We start from the raw sequence: 14,220 nt of genomic DNA on the forward strand, positions 1-14,220 counted from the left end.
ATTTTTCTCTGTGTTGATCTCCTTCATCCACTTCCTTGTAATATGCAACAAAAATGTCATAAATTCATCCATCAATATTTTTTGGAAACTGCTTTCAGGACAACTGCTTTCAGAACCAAACACAGGAGCTCAAACTCTGTATATAAAATGGCATATTATTTTCATAGAACCTATGTACATCTTCCTGTATATTTTAAACCATCTCTAGCTTACTAACAATGCCTACCATAATGGAAATGCTATGTGAATAGCTCTTATACTATGTTGTTTATAGAATAATGACAAGAAAACAGGACTGTATAGATTCAGAATATCTACAGTTGCTTTTCTGGATATTGCCAGTTGAATTTATAAATACGGAATCATAGGAGAAGGAGAGATGACTGGGTATTAATCAGTGATGCCCAGGATGTGAACTGTATCCCCAGCACAGCATGCACATGCCTGGGTTATTTAAAGTAGCTAATGTTGAAACAGAATGCAAGACTTGCAGGCTGACTAGAAAACGCCCATGCCTTTCTAGCTTCATGAATGTAAGAGCTGAGAAAATAATCACACTTGCAAAAATAAACACACCAGAGTGTCCTATTTACAAAGAACAAACATAATTCACTTTTTCTTGCCAGACAGCTTTCTCATCCACCACATCAATGTCTGCATTAGTTACTTTTCTTTTAAAATTTTGATCTGTTTATTTTTATTTATTTGAGAGTGACAGACACAGAGAGAGAAAGAGGCAGATAGATAAGAGAATGGGTGTGCCAGGGCCTGCAGCCACTGCAAAGAACTCCAGATGCATGTTCCACTTTGTGCATCTGGCTTACTTGAATCCTAGGGAATTGAGCCTCAAACCTTGGTCCTTAGGCTTCACAGGCAAGCACTTAACTGCTCAGCCATCTCTCCAGCCCACATTTCTAACACTATGACATTAATACCTGACAGAAACAATTTACGTGAGGAAACATTTATTTGGGCTTAGGATTTAGAGCAGGTTCAATCTCTCATAGCATGGAAGGCATGGTGGAGTGGCTCAGTTGTTGGTGAGAGGCATATATGTTGAAGGCTGTTCACATAGCAACAACCAAGAAAGCAGAAGGTACTAGAACCAAGGCTTGACTTCAAAGCCAGGACCCTAGGGACATACTTCTACCAGGCAGACCTCACCTCCTAAAGGTTCTGCAGCCTCTCAAAATAGCACCACCAGCTGAGAAAAAAGTATAGAAACATGAGCTAATGTGGGACTTTTCAGATTCAAACCTTATGCCCCCTTGCATATGATTTTAGCAGGTACAGGGGTATGGCCATGTTGATGTGATCTTTCGGTGCCTAAACATTAAGCACAGTTGCCCTTACCTGCATTATGGTCACGTGAAGCTAGCCCAAGGAAGTAGCCACAGCTCAGTAGTAAGTCTGCTGTGAAAGAGGACAAGAACTGACCAGTAATGTAGAATTGTGACATTGCTCTGAAGAGAAATTTCTTTATATAGTATGGATACATAATCTGTGTTCAGAGAGTTTTGTTCTCAACTACAATATCTTGTCATGGACTACATTCCTTGAAACAGGATAACAGATAGTCTCTAGAGCAGCATCCCTTCTGTTTCCCTCTACTCCTTGCCTACCAGGATGCTTCAGGCTTCATTTGTAGGCAAACCTCCTAGATCCTTCCAGGCAAAATTAGGTTTCTTCTCTCCTCTCACTGAGTAACCCGTATATAGAACTTCATGGTTTGGGGTTACTACTATTTTAATTTTCTGGTGCTGGGGCTCAAACAAAAGATCTGTCCCACTAGCCTTGATTTGGAATTTTTGTGATGTAAGCATCTTAATTCATTGGAGAATAATACTATCCTCTACAAATATTGGCTACAAGAGAAGTTGTGACTTTATGTTTTATTCAGAATAACTATATCACTTTCAGAAAGTTAGAAAAGCTTTTTATGTTAGATAAGCTTAGTATTTGCGATAGTTAATATCTGGATGTTAGTTTAACAGTGTTTAGTTTCACCATGGGAAAAAAAAAAGTCTCTGGGAATGTCTGTGAGACATTTTCTATGTTAAGTTCATTGTGGTAGGCAGTAGTATTCGATGGGCTTGAGTCCTCGGCTGAATAAAGAGGAGAAATTAAGCTGAAGAGCAACATTCATCACTGTCTGCTACCTCATGGTGTGCTGAAAGTGACCAGCTGCTTTAAACTCCTGCTGCCATGCTTTTCCTGCCATGAGGGACTATAACTTCAGACTATATGCTGAAATAAATCATTAATTATTTAAGTTGCTTCAGGAAATCAATACTGAGAAATATGGCCATTGCTCAATAAACCTGCCTTTGAAACTGGTTTGTGGAAAAATATGAACGATTTTCAAACTTTAGACTTTAAAGATCATTGACTATAAGTAGAGCTTAGTGGGCCACTCTGGTGAAATCTTGGAAGACAAGAATTTTGAAAGAAATGCACATAGTAGAAGCCCAGATCGTGAGGTTTCAGAGGGGAGCACAGATGCTTTCAGTAACTGCGCTAATGGCAGTTCATGTTATATGCTGTCAAAGAGAATGGCTGCAGTCTGCTCCTGTCCTAAGAACTTGAGTGGTGCTAGACTTAAAAGAAGTAGACTGATTTGTTTGGTGGAGGAAATCTCAAGACAGGATAGCATTCATAACAGTGCTAAAAAAGAACTTGTAATTGTTAAAGAAACTGGTACCATTAAAGGATGCTGGACAGAGACAATATGGAAAAGTTAACTTAGGGCAAAGCCCCACCCATCACAGGATCCACCTTATGAATAAAGAAACCCTAAACTGAAAGGGTTCTCTGTGAAAATGTTACCACCTGGACAGACAGAGGCACCTTCAATTATGGTGAGGGGGACCAGGTTGCTGCTTGAGCTGGCAGCTGAATTTGGTGCTGGTGTTGGAGGCATGGAAGATGCAAGACTGAGAGGGCCATATTATCTTATATCACAGTTCTGGAGAGTTGCTGAGGCCAGGCAATGTGTGTCAGAGTCAGAGACCCTGAAAAGGTGACCTGAGATGCCACCATGAAACTATGACACTGAAACAACCTTAAGTTTTAATGGAGACCCTAGATGTTGGAGATGCAAAATCCATGAATTATCTGTTGAGGGAACTCCATGCAAGGAGTGAATTTCCCCCCCCCCCAGAAAATATTATGAATGGGGAATACAGTAAAACTGAAGGAGAAGGCTCAGCAGGCTCCCTTTGGAGTCTAGATAACTCAATCAAGACTCCTAGGCTCTAGACAAGATTTGGAGTTTCCCTTGTTAGGTTCCAGTCTTGCTTTGGTCTGATCATTTCTAATTATGTCCCCATTTTATTTTTGGGATTGGGAATATTTACTCTTTGCCATTCCGTATGTTCAAAATATATAACTTGGTTTTTTGATGTTATAGAAGCTCACAGTTAAGAGATTGCCTGAATCTCAAAAGAGCCACTACATTTACAGTTTTGAATAGTGTTGGAACTGTAAAAGTCTATGGCAACATCTCAAGTTGGACCGAATGCATTTTACACTATGAAATTATCATAATCCTATGGGGATGAGTGGGAAGTTATGGTTTAATAGTGTTATGTTTGTGAGTGTCACATTTTCAAGTGATATCTTTGTGATGGTTAATCTCTGGTTATCAACTTGATAAGATTTAGAATTACTATAGAAACAAGTCACTTGTCATGTCAGCTAGGAGACAAATTTCTGGGTGTGTCTATGTGAAATTCTCCATATTGGGTTATTTTGAAATTGAAGGACTTTGGAGTTTCCTTCCTTGTTGCTGGGACAGAGCACCCAACTGAAAGCAGCTGATAGGAGAAAAGGCTTTATTTTGGTTAAGAGTCTCAAGGGAAAGCTTCATGGTAGCAGGACAAAGATGCTAGTGCAGAGGTCGGCTATCTCCTCCTTGTCACAGAAAATGGAAAGCAACAGTAGGAGAGTGAGCCAAACACCGTCAAGGGGGAGAAAGGGGAGATGGACCTAATACCTCAAATCCTACCCCCAGTAACACACCTCTTCCAGCAAGCCTCTACCTCCCAAACTGCCTCCATATGGGGACTAAGAATTCAGAACCCATGAGTTTAGGGGGGGGGGCATCTGACGGAAACCACCACATTCTTCCCTTGACCTACATAAACTGATGACTATCCGTGATATAAGATAAATTGAGTCCAACTTTTAAAGTTCTTATAGTTTTTATCAGTCTTGCCAATACTGTTCCTATGTCACCATTGTCTCTTAACTGTGATGCTGTAAAACTGAAAACAATATAAAACTAAAAAGTCACAGAGAAAATAATAATACTGCAAAATATGTCATTGCAATGAAAGATTTAACCATTGTAATATCTAAAAACAAGCAGGGAAAATTTCAAATCCTAAAGCTCTGTCCTACTGGAATTCACAATGTAGTCTCTGGGGTTATGATTCTGTTCTCCAGCTGAGCTGCCCACAGACCAGAGAAATCTATCCCATGCCATAGTTTTCCTTGGTAGCTATTTATAATCATGGCATCTCAAAAATTCTGAGTTTGGGGCTGGCAAGAGGGCATAACAGCTAAGGAACTTACCTATGCCTGATGACTTGGGTTTGATTCCCCAATGTACCCACATCAAGCCAGATGTACAAAGTGCACATATATCTGGAGTTTATTTGCAGTCTCTGGAGGCCCTGCAATGCCCATTCTATCATACTATCTGTCTCTCTTCTCTCTCTGCTTGCAAATTAGTAAGTTAACTAATTAATTAATTTTTTAAAAGTCTGGAGTCTCCACTGCAAGTCACAGTTCATCCTCATGGCTCATTCAGGCCTATACACAGACTCCAACAATCCTGACATACTGGTCAAGTGTCCATCTCTGAAAGAATCAGGGTGCAAATCAAAATGACCCTTTTTCTGCATACTTCCAAAATCATTAGTACGTAGAATTTGCTATGAAATTATTAATCCAAGGGGGAACAAAGCCAACTTGAAAAGCATGAAAAGGCCTTCAGCATTCTTCCATTCAATTTTCTACTTTCAAAATAGTCACCAGAATTTTTCTGTTGTCCCAATCTCAGTAGTAGAAATCTTTTAAGCAATTGCAGCTGAAGCAGGCTGCTGTCGCCTGCCCAAAACTTGTATTTCTTTCTGAGCCATATCTGCTGCTCTGTGTTCTGCCATTACTTTTAAATTTAGCTTTGTTTAACTTCTCAGGATACAGGATGATCACAGCCCCAACTCCAGAATGGTACCAGTTTTCTATTGTAGTCACCATCACATTGCTGAGATAGGGTATACAACATAAAGCAGCTGGTGAGAGAAAAGTATTTATTTTAGCTTATAGTCTCATAGGGAAGCTTCATTATTTCAGAGAAAAGATGGTAGATCAGAGGCTGAACATCACCTCCCTGGCACAGCAGTTAGAAAGCAGCAACAGCAGTATAAGACAATTCCTGGCAAGAACTAGTTATTCCACCCTAAGCCCATCCCTAGCAGCACACCTCCTCTAGAAAGGTTCCACCTCTGAAATTGCCACCAGCTTGGGTCCAAGCATTCAAAACACATAAGTTTATGGGGGCTATCTGATTCAAACCACCATGGAAGACCTGTAATAAGTGTGTGTGACACCATTCCATGTTCTTGGATCCCAAACTGAATACAAAGGAGAAAGTGAGGCTGAGCAGTAGCATTCACCATTGCCTGCTTCCTTACTGTGCACATAAAAGTGACCAGCTGTCTTGAGCTCCCGGGTCATGCCTGTCCCACTATGATGCACTGTGGCCTCAAATAAACCCTTACTTCTTTAATTTTCTTCTTTTCAAGTATTTAATCACATCAATCAGAAAGTAACTAATACTGTGTTGCAAACCTTTAATCCAAGAATTTATAAGACTGAGGCAGGAGAACCCAGAGTTGAAGTTCAGATTTGGCTACATAATGGGGCCTTCTCTCAAAAGAAGAAATGACTTAAGTAATGCTTTAGTGATGTGGCAAAAAGAAAGCCCTTGAACCTGAGTCAAGAGCAGCACCAGTTGGTGGTTGGGTTTGGTAGCTATCTCTTGGAAACATTGTGAAGAGAAAACAGCTTTAACACTGACAGCTCTTGTGAGAAATATAATTTATTATTTTTTTATTAGTATTAGTATAACAGTATCTTACTATTGTAGCACATGCTGGTCTCAAACTCCTGGACTCAAGTAATCCTCCTGCCTCAGAAGCCAAAGTAGCTAAGACTACAAATATGCCTCATCAGGTATGGCATGAAAAGCACTTAAATTCAATATCCTCCTAATTCTACTTTTTTTCTATCTAAACATACATTATATAATAGCTACTCCACTGTATGATTCCATTTTAAAGTTTTGCCATGAACTGTTTATAGACCATTTATAATAAATACCCTGTTTAATCATCATATTGTTATAACATCTTGTTATAACAATATGATTGTTATAGCATTTGTTTCATTGGGGAATAACAGTGTTTCTGTTGCAAATCAGGTGGTGTCTTTTTATTATAACGTGGGGTTACAAATATACTGGGGCAACAAGGTACCTTTATAATCAATGATTTTGTCATTTTATCCCATTTTGTATCCATAGTAATCTTAACAAGCAAGTGAATGTATATAGTATTACATCTTTGTAAGTCTCCATTCCCCTAAACCACACATACTCCATGTAATGACAGTTGTAAAATTGCAAATGAAAAGCACATATTTCCTGACACAGTCATCCATATCAGTCACTACTACTTGATGGAAAAAAAAAAATCCCTCTTTCTTGAAGTTGTTCATTGGATTCTCATTTTCTTTCCATGTCAGGGATCCTCATCATGATGTCCATGTGCAGAGAGGTGCACGTGTATGAATACATCCCATCTGTTCGGCAGACAGAACTTTGCCACTACCACGAGCTCTACTATGACGCAGCCTGCACCCTGGGGGCATACCACCCACTGCTGTATGAGAAGCTCCTAGTGCAGCGCCTGAACACAGGCACCCAGGCGGATTTGCATCACAAGGGCAAGGTGGTCCTGCCAGGCTTTCGGGCTGTGCGCTGTCCTGTGCCCAGCCCCAGTGATAGGCACTCTTAAAAAATGGACTCTTGAGAATCAATGTGCAATAAGGTACTACTGTAGTCCTCAAAGTCACAAAAAAAAAAAAATACTTGAAGCTAGATTTAGGTGATGTAATACTGAGTCTTTAAGCTGTAATTTAGTGGTGGCCCTGAAATTCTCATCCTAAGCCATTGGGTATCTATTGCTGCTTTGAATCTAGAATTGGAATTTTACAAACACATGAGAAAGATTAAAAACAAGAAGGGATACTTACAAAAAATGTATAACCATGGGCATAATACCTCCAAACCTGTTAGCCTTTTCTTCTGTGAAAGGTACCCTTTGTCAGAGCTAGTTACAGCTACAGATTTAGTGATAGTCCTAATAACATAAAATGGTGCCCACCTAGAAGCATGTGAATGGAGGGCCTGTAACTAGATGCATTCTTCATCAAGACACGTAGATTCTCACATGAAATTTTCAATTACAACCAAGATGCATTTATTGTAACAACAAAACCTCCCCATACATGTGGTCACTGGGTCCCATGTTTGCCCTCCCATAACCCCTGTATGCTTCAACTCTGTGCATCAGGTCAGATTTCTAAACTCATAATTCATTCATCCTGTGCCGTCCAAAAAGAAGCCAAACAAACTACTGAGAACAGCACAGAGGAGAGCTTTTAATTCCTGTGATATTTCACAGCTGGCCAGGAGCATGTGTCCCACTCAGAGAATATCACCAGCTAAAATACAGGATCACAGCCAGGTGGCACTAGACACAGTGGCTTTTCCACTGTGTCTGCTGGCCTGCAGATGCACCCTAAGCTCTTGCATAGCCAGTGACACACATGACAACTGGTGTAGCACTGTGATGGAAACTTTGTTCCTTTCAAACTAGAAAGAAGGACTTAGGGACTCTTACTCAGAGCTGCAGAGGATACACACCCATCACTTTCCTACAGATTTCTTGCAGGCTTTCTTCAGCTACTGAAAACTTGACAGTGATGTTTTCAAAATGTTCACTTTTTGCGGATAAACATCTAGGAATTAAATCTTTCTTTTCAGAGGCTGTGAGCAGTATGACAAAGCCATAGAATTAAATAAAATCGTGCAGAAGTGCATCTTAACAAGGGAACAACATATCAAATGGAAGGCAAGGAGAACATTTTTATCCCACTGTGTTATATTCAGATGTTTTCAGGTGAACTTCTGTCAATGGTTCATCCATACTTTTTTTCCAACCAAAACAGTGCAGGAGAAAAATTTTGGAATACCTTAATTAAATGGGTTGTTATTTCAGTTTCAAACCATAATGTACCTAAGTGGTATCATTAAAACTTCTGGACAATTACAACAGCAATTCAGTTAAATAGACTCTCCCTTGCAAAAGTATGTGATTATCATAAGAGTTTTATAGAAAAGGTGGTTTACATTGGTTTTAGAATTGGTTTGTTCCAGAATGCTTTCAGGACTGCTTTCCTGAGCAAGTGTGGTTTCCAAAGGCTAAGAGCTTCTGTCTGGTTATAGCACCCAGCAGAAATCAAGCTGGATCGCACACCTCCTCAGTGGCTTACCACAGCAATAAAGCAGGAGTTGCAAAGTTTCAGTCAGGGAAATATCTGATGACAGTTAATTTTGAGAGCTTCTGTACTGAGCCTGTGACAAGGGACAGATAGCTTCATCCTGTACACTACCTTATTCTGAGTAGACATGGTCTAGCCCAGTATTTTTGTAATTTCCTGAAAGAGTTTGGTCTTGTCCCCATGTTTGCTTGACAAATAATTTCCGTAACTCTCGAGAACGTCCAGGAAGCTCTGATGTGGGATGAGTATTTCCTTCTGGAACCCTTGGATCTTTCTAGATTGCCCAGGCTTTCCAATTTTAAATGCTTGTGACAATTAAACTCCCTTTATAGTATTCCAAGTGGATTCACCCTCAAGCAGCCTTATTATCCAGGACAATCCCCTTTGGTGACATGAGAATTTGGTTAGAGAACAATTTATTGAGGTCAATGTAAATATTTAAATTCAAAAGCCCCAGAAAACACTTCAAAGATATTTAAATAACATTTTGTTGTAATGCATGTACTTTTAAAAGACTACTTTCAGTTTTACAGAGGTTACAAGAAAAACTGCAGAGCATAAAGGAAATTCAATTAAATTATGTGAATTTATTATGGCCATAAAGACTCTTGAGAATTAGAGTGTATTAAATATTCAGAAAATGTGGTGCACACATGAATATAGTGTTGGTGGGGCATTTTTATATTTAAAAGTTTAAATTGTTTAGCCTTCCAGAAATATCACAATATTCATTCAGTCATTCAGAATATTGGAACTATCACAATAATGGTTAATGTGACAACTGTCTCTAGTACTAGCCAAATGGGTCCTAAAGTGTCAGTATTTGGCAGACATTGATTAAATTCTTACATGTCACATATTCTGAACTCTAGTGAGCCCCTACCACCTCTGGAATAACCACAGTCAATGACTCCCTCCCTATTTCTCCCTGGCTCTGTTCCTGCCAGAACTGTCAGAATTCTGATCAGCTCAAGGTGCAGCTGGAAACCATCAGGTGCTTCTTTTTCTCACTGTCAGGACTAACAGATGTCACAGTCCTTTGCATTGCAAGATAATTGTACATTATTCATTGTTGCTGTTATTAGCCTATCATAAAGAAACAAAAATAACTATTCAGCCACATCTAGATTTTCCCTAACTTGTCCTCTAGCTGACCAGTGAGGCAGATGATAATACATAGTAGCTATGGAAGGCTCAACCCTGGACAGTTCCCATGGAATCACAATGCAGGACATACGTTCCTGACCATGCCCACCACATCCTCACAGTGCTACCTCTGTGGAGATCTGTGTGGAGAGTTGAAAGATGGTTAATTAAAAAATTGTATGTGGGCATACAAAATTTACATTAGTGGGCAAGTGAGGGATTTAGGTATATCTGTGTTTTGTCTTGTCTGCCTGGACACAGAGCTCTAGAACTCTAGAAATAGCACTTTCTTTGTGTCTTGTCTCCTTGGCCCCTCAGCCAGACACTTAATCAATCCTGAACTCTGGTATTTCTCTGTTACTGGAGCCATAACACCTGGATAGAAGTAGTGCTGAGGTACTGATATATGTTTTCAGAACTGGATTATCACAGGGCCTGGCTCACACTATCATGTGTTTATGAGCCCATTCATTTGCTGGAACAGATTATAACCTATATTGCTGGCTGACCTTTTGGGGTGTGTAAACACATCAGCTAGATTGACGAGGTGCTGTTTGAGTTTATTAAGTGGGATCAGTCCTCAAGTAGTGATATAACAGAATAATGTCATGTGCACCAGTGACATAATTAAGTTTCTCCAGGTTTATATTTTCAGTGAATCACCACATAGTACATGTGATCAAGGTTGCACAGTCACATGTCTGCTTAGCTATAGAAGAGACAGAGAAAACTTGGCAGGGCTAGGTGATTACTGACAGATAACATGGGACATAGTCCCCAAATCTGTTCTACTATAGTGTCTGGCTCAATTTCTGGCTCTTTGATTGTTTAGAATACTTACCCTATGGTTACATGACTGATAAAGGCAGCTACATTTAGAAAGTAATTGATTAGGTAAACTGTGCCTCAGTTTAGACTTGTTTTTTATGCTCTGGATGTTTCCATTGTGAAATTGCTCTGCATGTCTCTGTCACTTAGTCATTATTTAAACACTTGGTAAATGAACGGTAGTTCTCTGCCAACTATGAAAAATATATGTTTTTATTCAAATTTTGTTAAATGCCTTTAGTGAAAAAAATAATCCAGCATATTCTCTACATATATAGGCTAGTGAAATTTGAAGAATTACAGCCACTGATATAGTTCTTACGTTACACTTAGTAGGAAAGTGTGCATGTAGATATAGTTATATAATTATGTATATACATATACTTATCTACACACATGGTTGGTTTTATATTGTCTTTTTCATTAATCTTTATGATAAGCTCTTTACAATAAATTTTATTTTAATTATGGAAACACTATTTTTTTTAAATGAAGGAAGCAAATGTTCTATGTCCTTCTGTTTAAAATAAATCAGTCCTCTACCCACCTTCCAATACACACACTCAATATTCTATATGTCTTGGCCACATTAAAATACGTATGACAGAAGTATTTAAAATGCACTATGAAGGCAGAACCATTACCATGATATTGTATCCTAGTAAGAAGCCTGATTTAACTCTGAATTTTGAAGGGAAGTTTATGGATAGCTAATGATTTTTTACAAGATTAAGCAAAGATGCATTTATTTGTTCTCTGGGAAAGTATCCTAACTAGATTTAAACAAAATGCAATGATAGTATTAAAATCTAACATCTGTACCTAACATGCATCCTGTTTTGCTTTAGATAAAAGACATAATGAAATCTTTCTGGTGTAAACCAGTGAACTTTTTTAACAGCTTTGGGAATTTTTTTGTATGATAATTTTTAAAATGAAATGTGTACTCTTCAAACTAATTAAGGCTTGAGGTTTTCAAAGAAATGCATTTTAGAAGTGTTTGTACACATTTTAAAACTTTGATATTTTCTATTTTGTTTTGTATATTTTTATGTGTACACAGTGTACAGACCTATAAATAAACATTTTCATTTATCTAGAAGTTTCTCTGTTTTACTCTGGAGGATTCAAACGTGCAAATGAGTCAGTGACAACATAAGGAGCCATTCCTAGAAATGAAAAAAGCAGAAGGAAAACTAACCGGAAGACCAGAAGACAGAAGTAACCACACACATCCTGAGTTTAAATGGACAAAGCCTGGCCAGAAACAATGGTGGGTGACATTCTCTTCCAGAGGTTAATTGCCACTTGTAGGAAAATGACAATAGGAAAAATCAAGTGTAAGATATACAATTTAACCTAACATTTGGATAACTTTTTACTATTCCCAGCTTGCAGGGGTTTGATGTCACAGAAAATACAAGCATGTTTGTAGAAAAAGCTTGGACTCCTCAACCCACCACAATGTCAGAATTGCCATCGGAGGGGAAACTGCACTCATTAGGTCCCCAGGACATCACTCTATCATTTGTACTTTTCTGGTTAGAATATGAAAAAAGTCTCCAAATCTGAGAACTATCAGATTTTTGGTTTTGAAGACAGATGTGGGCATCTGGGAAACCTGGGAAGTATCAGTCACCTGGGACAGTTGTGCTGACTGGGAGAGGACCTCATTCTTGTTCATCATTGGGTCATTTGTCTTCCTGCACAAAATGACAGCTTCCTTCCAGGTAATTAAAACTGACCTGCTCAGCAGCCCTGCTGGGAAGGGCCTAGGTGGAGATGACCAATGGAATGTTGCTGTTCCACACTCAGTGGGTGTTGGTGAGCTAAACCAGAAGGTGCCCATTGGAAACTGCACACTGAGATGTGGAATTTGGGTGAAAGAGGCAGATGATAAATAAAGAAGGAAACAGATGTATAGAATGAGTCAGTAGTTTAACTGGAGAGAAGACTATAGGGATCATAGTAGTTTGTGTTTTCAACAAATCCCAAGCATGGATCCAGGATTTCCTTGAAGTCTTAGAGTTGAAATGCAATAGCCATATGCACTCCAGTATGGGCCAGTGTCTATCACCTGGGAATTTGCCTTATGCTGGTACTCAGAGTTTGCCTAGAGCTGCCTACAACTGAGCCCATACATTGACCACTCAGGACCTGACATTCTCTAAAGCTGACTCCTCTGAATAATTGTTGGCAGGAATAGTTTATATGTAAGGCACTCCTCCTTTCTTTGGTAAACCACTACCCTGACTTACCCTTGACCTATGCCCCATCAAGCTCTAGCAGATGTTCTAGTGTTACTGGGGAACTGGCACTACCTTTTATGGGTTCTTAGTCTTATTAATAAAATACTTTAAAAACATACTCAGAAGAAAGCTCCAGGAAAATTTTATCATAGTTTGAGAGAAAAGCCATAGGATACACAAGCTGTAAAGCTCAGCAGTTTCTGAGAGGAGAAAGATGGATAATAGGAACAGATAAAGTCTTGCCTTTTGAGTGAAGATCCATAAAACAGTCAAGTTCAGCAATAGAGGCTAGCAAGCATGAAACAGGAGGGTCTTTGAAAAACTCCAGTGTCAGGGTGGGCAGACTGAATATTTTGGTCAGGATCCAAAGAAGAAATAAAGAGGGAGAAAGGTAAATGTTATGCCTTTTGTTTTATAACTCAGAAAAATGGCAGGCTTAGAGGTGAGGGTCTGTAATCAGCTATATTAAGGGAGGGCCGTCAGTGGGTTTAAGCATATTGTCTCAATAAAGAAACAATTCGTCCCACCTCCTTAGCATGTCTTTGTGTGAGGGGTAGTCTCTTGGCTGATTGATCACAGGTTCCGTTCGATTGACGTATTTATTTGTTTATTTATTTTAGATTAATGGAAGGGACTATTTCAGTTACCTTTTCAATGGTATGACAAAATACCCAATCAAGAGTATCTCAGAGAAGGAAAGAGTTTAGTTCAGTTTACTTTTCCAGAGGGTAGTGGTAAGAAAAACATATCAGGAGAAGGAAGCTGGCTTTACATTATCACATCACCATAGAGGTAGAAAGAAGAGGAAGCAGGGTGTGGCCAGAACACCTTACGCTCTGCCTCCAGTGACACCCTTCCTCCAGCAAGACACCTCCTAAAGGTTCCACAACCTTTTCAAAAATCTGGGGACCAATTTTTCAAGCACATCAACCTATGGAGGACATTCAAATTGCCACTGTGACCATCTGTTAAGGCAGTTCAGAATACCATGTCTCTACCCAGGGCCAGAGGTAAAACTTAAATTCTATTGATTGACCAGGATGAAGTAGATTCCTCTCAACAAACCTCAGATGCCTCTAGCATTCTTTCTTTATTAGGGATAAGGTAAGTTGGCCTCAAAGCTTAATGGGAGGAAGGGGTCCATCCTCAGTGGCCTCCAAGCCTGCTAATGCCTGTATAATTACCTGACTAATAAAGAAGCTTTTTCTTGGGCTGGAGAGATTGCTTGGTGGTTAAGGCACTTGCCTAAAAAGCCTAAGGACTCATGTTTGACTCTCTAGATCCCACGTAAGCCAGAAACACAAGGTTATGCATACACAATATCCTACATGTGCACAGGGTAGAACATACATCTCGAGTTCAGTTA

The 14,220-nt window shown here is 39.3% G+C and overlaps 1 protein-coding gene across 5 annotated transcripts in view; it reads left to right on the forward strand.

Moving 5' to 3' along the window:
• Window positions 1–7,174, forward strand: part of St6gal2 (ST6 beta-galactoside alpha-2,6-sialyltransferase 2) — a 79,202-nt gene extending 72,028 nt beyond the window's left edge. For all 5 annotated transcript variants that reach the window (XM_004651797.3, XM_045147382.1, XM_045147384.1 and 2 more), the window contains one exon: window positions 6,811–7,174. In XM_004651797.3, the coding sequence (XP_004651854.1) occupies window positions 6,811–7,082 (272 nt within the window). In that variant the 3' untranslated portion in view covers window positions 7,083–7,174. The remainder of the gene's footprint in view (window positions 1–6,810) is intronic.
• Window positions 7,175–14,220: the final 7,046 nt, after the last annotated feature.

Source organism: Jaculus jaculus, chromosome 4, assembly GCF_020740685.1.
Source record: "Jaculus jaculus isolate mJacJac1 chromosome 4, mJacJac1.mat.Y.cur, whole genome shotgun sequence".
NCBI classification, from domain to species: Eukaryota; Metazoa; Chordata; class Mammalia; order Rodentia; family Dipodidae; genus Jaculus; species Jaculus jaculus.